General features: G+C 35.0%; 2 protein-coding genes across 16 annotated transcripts in view; one reads left to right on the plus strand and one right to left on the minus strand.

The window, feature by feature from the left end:
• The first annotated feature begins 511 nt into the window (after nt 1-511).
• LOC126875267 (UDP-xylose and UDP-N-acetylglucosamine transporter) lies at nt 512-2,635 on the plus strand. The gene is made up of 5 exons (XM_050638124.1): nt 512-915; nt 1,088-1,304; nt 1,382-1,696; nt 1,951-2,102; nt 2,186-2,635. The coding sequence occupies exons 1-5, from the start codon at nt 839-841 to the stop codon at nt 2,430-2,432; spliced, it is 1,008 nt and encodes a 335-aa protein (XP_050494081.1). The 5' UTR covers nt 512-838; the 3' UTR covers nt 2,433-2,635.
• Nucleotides 2,636-3,004: 369 nt separating this feature from the next.
• LOC126875258 (AMP deaminase 2) overlaps nt 3,005-12,907 on the minus strand; it is a 33,499-nt gene continuing 23,596 nt past the window's right edge. For 14 of the 15 annotated variants that reach the window (XM_050638095.1, XM_050638091.1, XM_050638094.1 and 11 more), the window contains 10 exons: nt 9,741-9,894; nt 7,746-7,932; nt 6,051-6,400; nt 5,709-5,906; nt 5,329-5,624; nt 5,131-5,257; nt 4,883-5,046; nt 4,504-4,798; nt 4,291-4,401; nt 3,005-4,220 (listed from right to left, as the gene is read on the minus strand). In XM_050638095.1, coding sequence (XP_050494052.1) covers nt 4,050-4,220; nt 4,291-4,401; nt 4,504-4,798; nt 4,883-5,046; nt 5,131-5,257; nt 5,329-5,624; nt 5,709-5,906; nt 6,051-6,400; nt 7,746-7,932; nt 9,741-9,894 — 2,053 coding nt within the window. In that variant the 3' untranslated portion in view covers nt 3,005-4,049. Of the gene's footprint in view, nt 4,221-4,290; nt 4,402-4,503; nt 4,799-4,882; nt 5,047-5,130; nt 5,258-5,328; nt 5,625-5,708; nt 5,907-6,050; nt 6,401-7,745; nt 7,933-9,740; nt 9,908-12,907 lie in introns of all 15 variants that reach the window. The other variant, XM_050638104.1, reaches the window with a different exon arrangement.

Here is a 12,907-nt window from a genome sequence, read left to right on the forward strand (position 1 = left end):
CTATCCTGTCTTTTAAGAGTCTCTGTTAAAAGCAAATGTCATTCTTTAAAAACTAGTAATTAACAATTTAAACTAATTATAGTTAAACATCATACTTATAAATAGATAATATAACACACACAATATTATACATTAGTATATTTCTATAATAATTATTTCGCTCTTTATGCTAGCTTCAAATATCAGTTTTTTATACAGTCTCTGTGTTCTGTTTTTACAGTCCTTTTCAACATGATTTTTATTTAACACAGTTTAGAAAAAGCGGCCGATTCTCTTTTTAACTTTTGAATCCTTTCGAATTTATATTTTTGAATTTCATCCTTCGGATTTCAATACCTTAATATTGTCTATACCTAAGAAGAGCTTTGGTAATGCAACAAGAGTTGTCGTCACTATATTCCAGTAGAAAACAATTTTATTTATTAAAAAAAATGAAATAAAATTTCTTCCTATACATAGATTTGAACATTTATTGCGTAAGACGTATCTTATATAAGATACATAACTTACATTAGGCTATTAAGTTATAGTATGTATGGAGACTGTTAGAGGCTACAGTCGCGTTAGTTGTATACGACCATGAAATAAATAAAGTCCTTCATATATACTGACAGTGCATTCTTTATTTTCTTCTATATATATAGAAGAAATTATGTGACGTTTAAATGATACGCGAGATTATTATGTATCGTGACTTACTGATAACTAAACCAGTTATTAGACAACACGTTTCACATAATTTTGTGGTAGAATAGTAATACTTCTGATAATACGAAGGAGCGCCCTATCGCCTCATGGTTTTAGGTTAAACCCTGTGATATTTATTAAACAATAAAATATGCGTGCAACTATTGCGATATTGTGCGTGTTCCTCGGTTGTTGTAGCAACGTCGTTTTCCTGGAACTTCTTGTTAAGTTAGTATTGCATTTTGTTTTTCAGATATATTCTATACATTATCTTTATATACTACTCTCAAAGTTATTAACATAACAACTTGCATCTTTTATAACGATATAACTTAGAATTGTGAAATACTAAATCAAACATTACCTATTATCGACAAAATAAAAATAATTACTTTTTCAGGGATGATCCAGGCAGTGGAAATCTTATTACATTTGCACAGTTCCTTTTTATATCGATAGAAGGATTTTTATTTACTTCAAAATGTGGGACTATAAAACCCAATATAGGAATAAAAGATTACTTTATATTAGTAACAATGTTTTTTGTTGCAAATGTTTGTAATAATTATGCATTTGATTTTAATATACCCATGCCATTACATATGATATTCAGAGCTGTAAGTATTTAAATATGAAGTATATTGTACAAAATTTGAATTCCCAAATAATTATTGTTTATATTCAATAATTTTAGGGTTCTCTAATAGCTAATATGATTATGGGTATCATTATTTTAAAGAAGAGATATGTTTTTAGTAAATATTTGTCAGTATTTATGATAACTCTTGGAATTGCTATTTGTACTATTGTTAGCGGCAAAGAAATTAAATCTTTGCAAGCCAAGAATGTAGAACAAGTACCTACAACACCATGGGATGATTTGTTTTGGTGGATATTAGGTATATCATTATTGACAATTGCACTATTTGTATCTGCAAGAATGGGTATCTATCAAGAAGTATTGCATAAAAAGTATGGAAAAAATCCAAGAGAAGCTTTATATTACACGGTATAATTTTCTATCTCATTTACAAATTTATAGAATATGTTCAGTTTAAATATACATACACCATTATGTCTGTAAACATTAAAAATATGGAGAAGGTCTTCATATTAGAATTGTTTCATTTAATAGAGAAACTTGATTAATTTGGATTCTCTTCAAAAGCGTTTATATAGAGTGTATACATTTAAACTGGATATAATATGTAGTAAATAATATAAATTATATATATATATATATAATTAAATATCTGATTTCAGCATTTACTACCTTTACCATTTTTTTTAACATTGGCTCCTAATATCTGGGATCATTTTATGTATGCTCTAGCATCAGATCCAATAAAGATATCAATTATTAATCTACAAATGCCAAAATTAATTCTATATCTTATGGGAAATGTTCTCACACAGTATCCTTTCACTAATATTTAGATATGTGATTAATATACACAATCAAATTTTAATAATTTATAATCCTTGACAATAATCTTAGATATGTGTGCATTAGTTCCGTTTTTACATTAACAGCAGAATGTACATCACTCACAGTGACTTTAGTCATAACATTACGAAAATTTTTATCTCTAATCTTTTCTATAATATATTTTAAAAATCCTTTCACACTGTACCACTGGATTGGTACAATTTTAGTCTTTCTAGGAACAGTAATATTTACAGAATTATTACCGAAAATTACAGAAAGTCTGCGATCTACGGAGAAGATTAAAAAAGCCCAATAATAAATAAAATTGTTAGATATTGTTATATGTTGTTTGATGTAACTGTACAAAGTAAAGCGAACATGGTAGATGATATAATAACGAATAAAATGCCTTATGAATGAATGTAATAATTGTAACAATAAGAAAACAGAAAAAGGATCATTTTTGTTTTTTTCAAGTTACATCTATTAGAACTAAGAAATAAAGACGATTTTTCTCTATTTTCTTGTGAAATCTATTTGTCTATAACGTATATCATGGAAAACATAATAAGTACATACATTATTTTCCCCTAATTGCGTATTTTTATTTAACATAAACAAAATTTTTTATGAATAAACAATTTATATGGATATCTAGATAATCTTATCTATTTTATCTTAGATATCTTATCTAGATAAGATTTATGTAGATAAACATATATATATATTAAAGAACTATATATATATATATATATATATAGTTCTTTAATAATTTCGGTACCTTATATGAATATGATTTATTTCGTAAAATCAATAAGCTTTTAAATTTGTGACATTATACAAGAATGTTTTCATGGGATATAAAATATTTTAAGTTTAAACACAATGTTATTTTGACGGTACAAGTATATTTTTGTTTTATAAGATATACCTTATACAATACATACATCATTTCTATTTAGCAACAATTTATATTCAATATTAGGATTCGTTACGAATGTTGATATATCATCATATATTTGCCAGTAAAAGCTCGTTCATCACAAAGTTGTCTCAAAAACGAAGGAGGAAATGATTACATAATAATGATCTGAAAATAAATTTTATGTTTGCTATAAATCTAATTATTTTACAAGAGGTACTACATTTAGTGCCTTCAATTTAATATTAATAAAGTTGAAAATTATATAAATATTATACAGAGAAATATTACTTCGGAGTAAACTATCCATATTCGAGTTAAACATATTTTTTAAAAACAAATACACAATTTCTGTATAAATGTACAAAAAGGTAAGTAAATAACATTAAAATTGAAAAGACTGAACTGACATACTTTTATATGACTAAAATATGAGAAATGAATTGCTGCTTTGTAATATTTTACATTTTTTTTTTACACAAAATTAATACGATACTCAATTCTAATTTAATTCACATACATATATGTAATAAAGATTAGTAACACTTGAAATTGGAATTTCATCTAATATCTAACTATTTTTAAATTGGTCAACGTATATGAAAAATTTGAGATTAATTTCTCCCTGTTTTACATTAAAATTTTGGAACCTGAGTGAAAGACGTTTTCTTATAACTTAGTGTTTATACATTTAACCTTAAGAATAACCTTGTTTTCTCTATCAAAACATCTTAAAGGGAAAATTATCACGTATAAATCATGCAATTAACATTATTGTAATGTACATTATCGAGTGATATCTAACTAATATCCAACAAAAGAAACTTCTTGCAAAAGTATCATTAAAAGTTGACAACAATTATTAGCATACATCACATAATTATTTACGTTACAAGATTCGTTTTATAAATAATTCTCATCGTAGTTTCGTCGAATTTTATAAATACTATTTTGTAATTGTAGAATAATTGTTATATTATGTTCAAGGATCTTTTGTACTATCTCTATGGATTAAAATGGAACGGCTTCGGGTTTTTCGACAACTTTAAAAATATTCGACAATTCGTCGACTAATGTTTCGTATCGATAGGCCACCCGAATATCCGGTACATTCGTTCGCGTAATATCATTACCGGCCACACCCTCTTTTGTATAATTTGGCCCAAGCCAGTATTGTTTACTCTATAAAGTAAGACAAAATGGTTATATGGTGTTAATTTGTTTACCTTACGAGTAGCCCTAGAACGCATACCTTGTGTGGAAAACCACTCATAAGCACGGAATTACGCGCTAGTTCACACATATCGCACGAACTAAGCTTCCATACTTGTGCAGCAATACTGTACTCTTCCATCAACGGTTCCTATAAAAAGATATTATTATTAACTTAGATAACGTAAATAAAAGAGGCGTAAGCGAGAGATATTTCGAACGAATAAACGGACAATTTTTACATCACGCTGACCTTGGTAAAGTGAAATTGAAGAGGATCATCCGTGGAAAGACTTACACACAATCCTCTTGCTAAATATTCGGGTAATGGATTACGATGATAATTTAAGAAAAGAGAATTATTACTAAGAGGCGACATTGCAATCCCAATTTGTGCTAAATAATATAGATACTGTAGTACTGGCACTTTTCGAAGTAAAAGACCATGAGAGATATTTTCTGCCATCATATAACCGCAAACAAGATGCTGAATGGGACCAGCTTCGCCACAATGAGGTCTGAGGACGAAAGTGTTTAAACCTTGTTCCCTAATAAATAATATACTCTACATCAAATGTTTGTCTAATCAGAGAGCTAACGCGAATTACTAGTCGCAGAAAGTGTATACGTACGCTCTAAAATGATTCAAGACGGTCATGTTGGCATAAGTGTAGTATTGATAATATCCATAAGGAGGATTTTCAACATCATCCCATTCTGCGGGTGGACAGACATCTTTATCGAATAAAGGATTTTCAGGTTTGCTCTCGTCATCAACTGAATCAAATCCTATTACCTATAACGATGATAGTATCGATGATTCTAAAATACCATATCAATTCCAAATATTATCAACGTTTATTGTTAAAAATCTGCTTACGTATTGGAGAAATTTATGTAGCTCTGGATGAGAATTAGCGTCATTGGTTACTTCAAAAAGGGGAAGAAAGATGTTGTTCATTATCTCTTGGAAATTTGTCAGCAATTTGTTCAATTTAAAAATGTCACTAAATGGAAACGGCAGATATTAGAACGATTTTAGCTGAAATATTAATTGAATATGCGCTAAATAACTTACTAAAGCCGAGGAATCTGAATGAGCCAGCGCACATTGTCCGAATACACGTCACTTTGAATTGCCCATTTTGCTAATTTGTCCCACTCTTCTGGGCTTTTGCCGTAAATCGAAAGACGCAGTTCCGCATTTTGGTACTTGGATTCTTCGAGATCGCTGGCGACTTCCTTGATTATTCTTGCGAAAAATTTACCATTCAAATAGTTGTCCGTTTTTAGAAACACTTCACGCAGGCGACTTTCGCCGATTGGATTGTATTTGGCGTTGAATTTGTCGAACCTATGGAACGTGTTTCTATCCTGAAAGAAAAAGGAAAAGCCCGGGTAAATATTTTATTCTGAAATTTATCTTCCCATACGTATGATATATCAATGGAAACTTACCGCATGCACATCCAACATATCAACACTGAGATCGTAAGTCGTCAGATTCATCGATTGAAATACCTCCCGTAAAGTCATTGTTTCTTTGTTCTTGGAGTACGTGACGATTTCATCTGCGTGATTCTTCAAGGTTTTCTTAATAAATCTGAGCAGATGCTTTTGATTCATGCAAGATGCTGCATGAATATGGGTATCAACCTGAAGTTAACAGAACCAACATTTCAATCTACTTAAAAGTATATTATCTCTTCGGAATTCAAAACGTTCATGATGTAAATCCGTGATACAATCTGTTTGCTGCTAGTTGTAAGTTGTAAGTACACCCGGCTCTCCCATACTAACCTTTCTGATGTTATAGAAGTCCCTATGAGGGACTGCTTTTTGACTGGCAAGTTCTCTAAGCTCGTTCAGTAACACATGCAGTTGGAACTTTGACGAAAGATAACTCAGTCTTCTGTAGCAAAAAGATTTTAATGGACCATCGGCGATCATCGCGCAAAGAAGGTTCATGTCCCTGACAAAAGTGGCTAAGTCAGGATACGAGTAAGGGACTGGCTTCCCATTAGCTAAATCTTCCTCATTAGCGTACAAATTGAAGACACCGTTAACGGGAGCAATTATGTAATTCTTTGCCATAGGAAATTCACATTCCCACGGATCTCCTCGAGATGCAGGTGCGTGCACAGGATGATCTAATAGTAACATTGTTTAGGGAGGACAAGTATTAAAACATCATTCATCTCGAGTTACGATATGCAATTACTTGCAAGGTAATACAGTACTCCATTTATTCTTTGGGAAATTTCAACGTTTTTATACGCATCGATACATGGACAGAAAAGCAACTACGTGTGCTATGTAAGATGATATGATCTAACCCTGCTGCACGTCCTTTGAATCATTTCAGATCCAGTTCTGTCTTTCTATCGTTAGAGAACATTTCTCAAATCTGAGGAAAATATTTAAACAATCATCATTCAGGCGCATGATTTCTCTTTTCGTTTGTACGATGAAATGTCTTTCTCCGTTGAAGTTGTTTGAAAGCGAGATTCAACGATCGCAGCAGGGTTAAATCTGGTTCAGGCACGGCCAGTCAAGTGGCAAATAACAAGTAAACAACAAACTACTAAATAATTTGCCCGTTCGCAAACGACCAGTGGTACGGTAAAACGGTTCAGCCAAGTACATCCGAATTGTTAGATCTTCCGGCCAAATAGGAGAACGGAACAGCATTTCTTTCACTAAATTTACCGGATGCGTCTCTTTAATGGAGTTCATTAGCAACTTGTCACGTTTACGCTAGAATCGCAACGCTTGCCAAGCTTATCACCTGCTTCGTTCACGTTTGGACGAAATTTCTCTTGCGACGCACAATGGAACCGTACCGTATATACTATATTTACTGAAACTTGGCTCGTTTTAAATCAAACATAAATTGACTGAACTCGAATCAAAGCTCATTTAATTGCTCTTCAGCTTATGCTGTGTATTGGATTTCGGTTGTTATTTTTAATCCGGTCATCTATAAATTATCTGCAGCAATAAGCCTACATATCCAAACCAAAAATCTTCTCTCATTTCCCTGTGGTAATAGCGTCAGTCGGTTAAAGCTGTTGTCAGCCAAAGCTATCGTCGGTGAAATTTGGCGTCGCTGACAAATCCGATATAGGTAAACGGTAGTCGGTGACTTCAACGATAGCCTAAATTCCTTGTTACTCGCTTACTGTACTGGCCGATCTGTGTCTGAACCAGTGCTTGAAGTAGGTTTGAAACAAAGGATTAGAAGGATAATAAGGGAGGAGGACCTTTCAGAGGTGCGTCTTCAATCAGTGCATCGATATATGCGTCGGATTAGAACGTCCACGATTTCGCTTTCAACTTCTAACTGCAACTTCTTACCTTGAGAAACAATACGTTAAAGTAACTTTACGTCATGAACATTTAAGATGTCGAGAACAAGACGTACAAGGGGGATTCGACGAGAGAAAGATCGTCAGGCGTTAAGAAGGTAGTATTCTGCGAATTTGAAATAAATACCTGCGATGGCTTTACGATCATCGTGCTGAACTTCGTCGTCGCTGTTCACTGGCCTCTTATCGACGCTACGTAGAAATCGCGATGTTATAGAAGGGAAGCTCTGTTTAGAATTATTCATGTATTTCTCACGTATCGCCAGTGCCTGAACCAACATCTGCGACGCTTGTTGCAGATCTTCCAAGGGTACCTGCAAACGCACGATGTTTTAGTTAGGTTTTGCAACTTTATACAAACGGTATACACAGTCTCCAGAGTTACTTCCTTTCGCCTCCGTCTGCATTTCTTTAAAAAAGTGTCAGACATTTTATAGAAAATTATACACAGGGCGTACCATGTAACCGTGGTCAGGATCTTTTGCCTATTTCCGATGGTGTGAGAAAATCTGATGTTCCAAACAAAAGTCGATCGATGTCTCGTCAGCTACAAGCCGCCGTATAAAAAATTTCCAAAAAGTTGTTTTTTCGATAAGATACCTCGAGGTTACCTTGACGTTTTTAAATGATACGGTATTTTTGGCTTCGTATCGCTGTAACCGATATCAGGACCAGTTCACCGACATACTATATCGTATTCTTCACTCTCGAAATTTCGGCCCGATATAAACGATAAAAATACCAGCGGAGTCTCTTTACCCATTATTTACCATTACCCAATATTTTCCAAGATTTTAACTTGAAATTTTAATTTCGAAGCGTAGCCAGCGAGATATCGCTAAAGCGATTCATCAAACGTTCTCGACCGATTAAATAATTAATTAAACATAAATACGTGTATCGATTACGTGTGTATACATTATCAAAATCTTTTCTACGATTTCGTCGAGGTTCTACCGTGTATCTAAAAGTACATACTGCATCGTATCATCGTATATCGTTACTTTTACGAATTTCAATAAATCATGGATTCTTTTTATAACTGTCGTTGATATTCATTGTCACATCACCAGCCTAATTTTTCCATTTTTATTTCGTTGGAACGTGAAATCGATGTTTAGATCGTTACGCATCGTACGATACGATCGTGTAGCGATTAAAAGAGCTTCTTATAAAATAATGGAACAGAGGTTTGGTTACGGAAGAGAGAAATCGCAACAGAGGTTTCCTACGTAAGGCAGCGCGCTCTTAGGGTTTCCTCTCGTAGAAATCTCAAAAAAGCATAATCTCCTACGTAACACAGATTTTACGCGTGGACTCGATCAATTTGTTCTATCCGTTACAACGCATGACAACGAAGTAACGATAATCGACAGCTACTCGTAAAAGCTCGACCACAATACGGCATAATCTAGCCAAGTTACGTTTACTCGAAATAGACGATGGAACATACGAATAGAAAGTAACGAATAAACGATTAATATTATTTCAGGATGATTGTAATCGTTGGTTTTAGACTTTCACGATGATTGGACGACGTATTTGCGGTTCTTCCTGGTTCAGATCCGCGAAAAGCGGCGTGGAATGCTCGCGGAACGTTCAAACGAAGCACAACGTAGGACAACTGTACCTAATATGGGTCGGCACTTAATATGAAACGGCGCAATATCTCTATAACCGAGTAATTGACAAAATCAATCGGTAACAGTATTTCGTTGAAAGCAAAGCGTATTAATCTTTCTCCAGTTTCGCTTGGAAATCTGTCGTTGAACGCGTTTGATCGTTGCGTTTGAACGCGTTTGACAGTTTTGAAGGGAGGCGAGTTAGATAGCGAAACTTATCAGTTCTTCGGTGTCCGAAAGAAATTTACCGTTTTATCTATTTTCTTCTTAATGTAACTGTTATTTCACCGACCAAAGACACATGCATCTAATATCAGGTTGTCGCACAAGTTGCTTTCGTTTTCTAAAAAAATAACACAGGTGTTCCATTAATAAGGACACGGTTGGAAACTGGAAGAACCAAAAGTACGTCCAACGATCGTAACTTTGTCATTTTTACGAGCGTTACGAATACTACCAACGTTCTCAAACGACTACTGTGTGATTCGGTCTTAACGTACCCCGGAAGTATCTTCGCCGGATATGGAGACCCTCTGGAAGTGTGGCACGAAGTCATTTTCCTCGAGATTGAAGATATGATCGACGTCGTCGGGAACACCGGGGCCGAGCGATGGTTCATAATGGCTACGACGTTCCTCTAAATCCTTGGCAGCTCTGTAAGAATACTCTAAACATGATTTTTTCACTCGTACAAACGTAGAAGCCTGAATCGCGATCGAACGAACAAGCGTCGACAGTTTTTACGAGATACGACACATACTGATATATATTAGCTATATTGGCCAATCTGTGAAAAATCGATAGAAAATAACGAGTACATAAAAAACTTTATACAGAGATCAAGTTATTTGCATCGGGTTATCGTTTAAGGATCCACGAACGAGCTACAGGTGCTGCTACGTTGTAAACAAAAAGTTGATCGCATTCTTGCAGGGATCACTGAATTTTTCGATGCTCGCTAAATTTTATGGAAACGTACGTTTTCAACCTCGTATTACCATACCAAATATTACGAAAAGGCAGGACACTTTTTACGAAATCGGAATCAGGCACGCCAGCAAACAACCTTTGCCTGCCTCGGTCTTAATAAAATTCGTTGCTTTGCCTTTGAATCAGCGATCCAACAAGTTGCACTAAACTTTGACACGTAGTTTTGCTCATCTCGTACAATGTATGAAATACGTGGTCGTCCTCCGACGATTCTCTCGCAGCGACAAACAGTCGACGATTAACAGCGTGGATGAAAATTCACGCGCGTCTTGTGACAAATGCTCAAACTTGATCCTCCGAAAGGAAATCGAAGCCTCCAACGAAATTTCGTTGTTTTCGATTTTCGTCTTGTTTTCGGCTATAGAATCTGCCTGGCTCCATTCGTACCACGAATTACGAACCCTGTACAGTTCCATAAATTGAATCGATCCAGTGACAAACCATTAGCGTACTTCTAACGAGACAAATTGGAACTTTAAGCTACGTTTAAATGGTTGCTGGCTAGCCTACGTCATTCGAACATCGTGATTGCGAACTATCGTTCGTACAGAACAGCGCTTCTTAAACTTTTCCTATTCGCCACCCCAATTATACAGACGAGAAGGTACGTATAATACAATAAACATACGAATGGAACGTTAATCGGCGATTAGATCAAAGAAGTTTAAGTTTAAACAATTCTTCGTTATATCTGTAACTTTATCGCTCATTACCACTTATCGGGACAAAATTAAATTTGCATATTTATTTTTGCTCGAAGAGTTGAACATATTCGTGGAAGATATCTTGGTTTTTAAAAACCATTTGAACGATTTTTCAAAAAGCCGATGGTTCATATCCGTGTCGATTAATAACTGGCGGAATTCTCGATCCTTTGACGACGGACGATCGGCATTGTTCGTTTCACCGGTACAGCGTGGCATTTACAAAAATTTCGACGACCCCGTAATCCTGTTACGTAACTCGCGTAACACGGGGTCGCGACCTACAGATTAAGAAGCCCTGGTACGGAACAAAGTCCTCGCATTTCGTCTTTGCTCCACGAAGAAAGATAACGATGAAAAAGTGAATTACGATCGAACTAAAAGTACGTAAATGTAGAAGAATAGCGTTGCTATCGAACGAGAAAAGAAAAGTCATTGAACACGCGCTAACGTATTTAAATTAGATGCATCGAACCTGTCGTTTCTGTTTAACCGGTTCAGGACGGGTATGCGCTATATTTATATAATACGACTCGAATATTTCAGTATCTTTGAGCGATTAAGTTTCCTTTAAAGCAGGCTTTCTGGCCGTGCGCTTCCATGTAAATCGCAATCAACTTTTACAATGTACTTGAAATATACGTGTCGTAGCGTCGAATTTCAAGTTTCGTTCGCTTTACGATAAGACAAATGGCAATGAAATCGTAAAATAAGTGCGTTCGGTCGGATAACGCATTGTAATAGAATATTAGAACGTACGATAGCGATAAAATGTATCGAGTCAAGTAATTAACGAGATAAGAGGAATCAGAATGTAAAAAAATTAATAGCCGATAATCTACATATACATCAATAATACATAGTTACAAAGCGGGGAAAATTTGTCTTTCTTCGTTGGCATCGTTGAGGAAAGATACAAATTTTACCGAGAACAGCGGAAAAAGAGAATCCAACTATGGTCGAAATTAAATACAGACCATAAAACACACAGAGAAACCACAAAGCTTGGACGTACGTGTAATTGACAATTTTAACGCAGTTGATAACCGTAATTGCCGCAACAATTCTATGGGAATTGTCGACAAAGTTGATATCGCCGTTTCAGCGCAATAGCGACGTATCCGCAAATTTGTGACCTTCGAAGTGAACGCATTGCTAGTCTCAGACATACCTGATCTTTCCATTATAGAGGAGCGTACGAACGATCGATATTATTGTCAATATTTAAGTTTCTCGATATTGTACTGGCGATATACAGGGTGACCTCGGTTTTCCCAACCTTGTCGATATATTCTGTAGGTCAGGATAAGGGAAAAACGTCGATAAACGACGTCGTTCAAGATTCGTAGAGTTTTTGAGTTACGTTTCTTTCGTTTTCTAAGGGAATAATAGATGCACAACGTGTTTTGTTTTATCTCTACGTATCGTACGCTGTATTATCTCTAATATTTCTATGTATCTCTATCGTATGATCAAAACGGGTCATACGTAACTCGATAGAACAATATAAGCAAGAAATGTGTTCATCCATCATTTCCTTGGAAAACGAAAGAAACTTTCGGGACAATGTAATATTTTCTACTGATATAGAATCCCCTGAGTGAAGCTCTCAAAGATTCACCGCGCGAAGACAGCTGTGCCGCTACGCATCGCATCATCGCGAAACCGGAACAGTTAGGAACGTTCGATCTCGTTCACGAAGCTTCGTCGTGGAGTCATAATGGAAAAAAGAAGAAAAAAAATTAATGAAATAAAATAAAACGACCTAGCAAGCCAACCTTTCCCTGGCGAACTTCCTTTATCGCTGCATAAAGTAGGAATAGATCGGGAATATTTACATCTGGTAGTACTCAGAAGATATCGTAATATGTACTTCTACGACCGCAACTCGAACGAGTAATAAACCAGGAACTTCAAGGGGTAATAAATTCGATCTTTCGCCGCTGCCAATCTCGTATCGACAGGAATGCCGA

This window comes from Bombus huntii, chromosome 17 (genome assembly GCF_024542735.1).
Source record: "Bombus huntii isolate Logan2020A chromosome 17, iyBomHunt1.1, whole genome shotgun sequence".
Classification (NCBI taxonomy): Eukaryota; Metazoa; Arthropoda; class Insecta; order Hymenoptera; family Apidae; genus Bombus; species Bombus huntii.

Bases quoted from the DNA above. Each gene is read 5' to 3' on its own strand.
- LOC126875267 (XM_050638124.1), top strand. From the start codon at position 839: ATGCGTGCAACTATTGCGATATTGTGCGTGTTCCTCGGTTGTTGTAGC. The intron at 1,305-1,381 runs GTAAGTATTTAA...CAATAATTTTAG, and splicing joins TACATATGATATTCAGAGCT to GGTTCTCTAATAGCTAATAT. The intron at 2,103-2,185 runs GTATCCTTTCAC...CAATAATCTTAG, and splicing joins ATGGGAAATGTTCTCACACA to ATATGTGTGCATTAGTTCCG.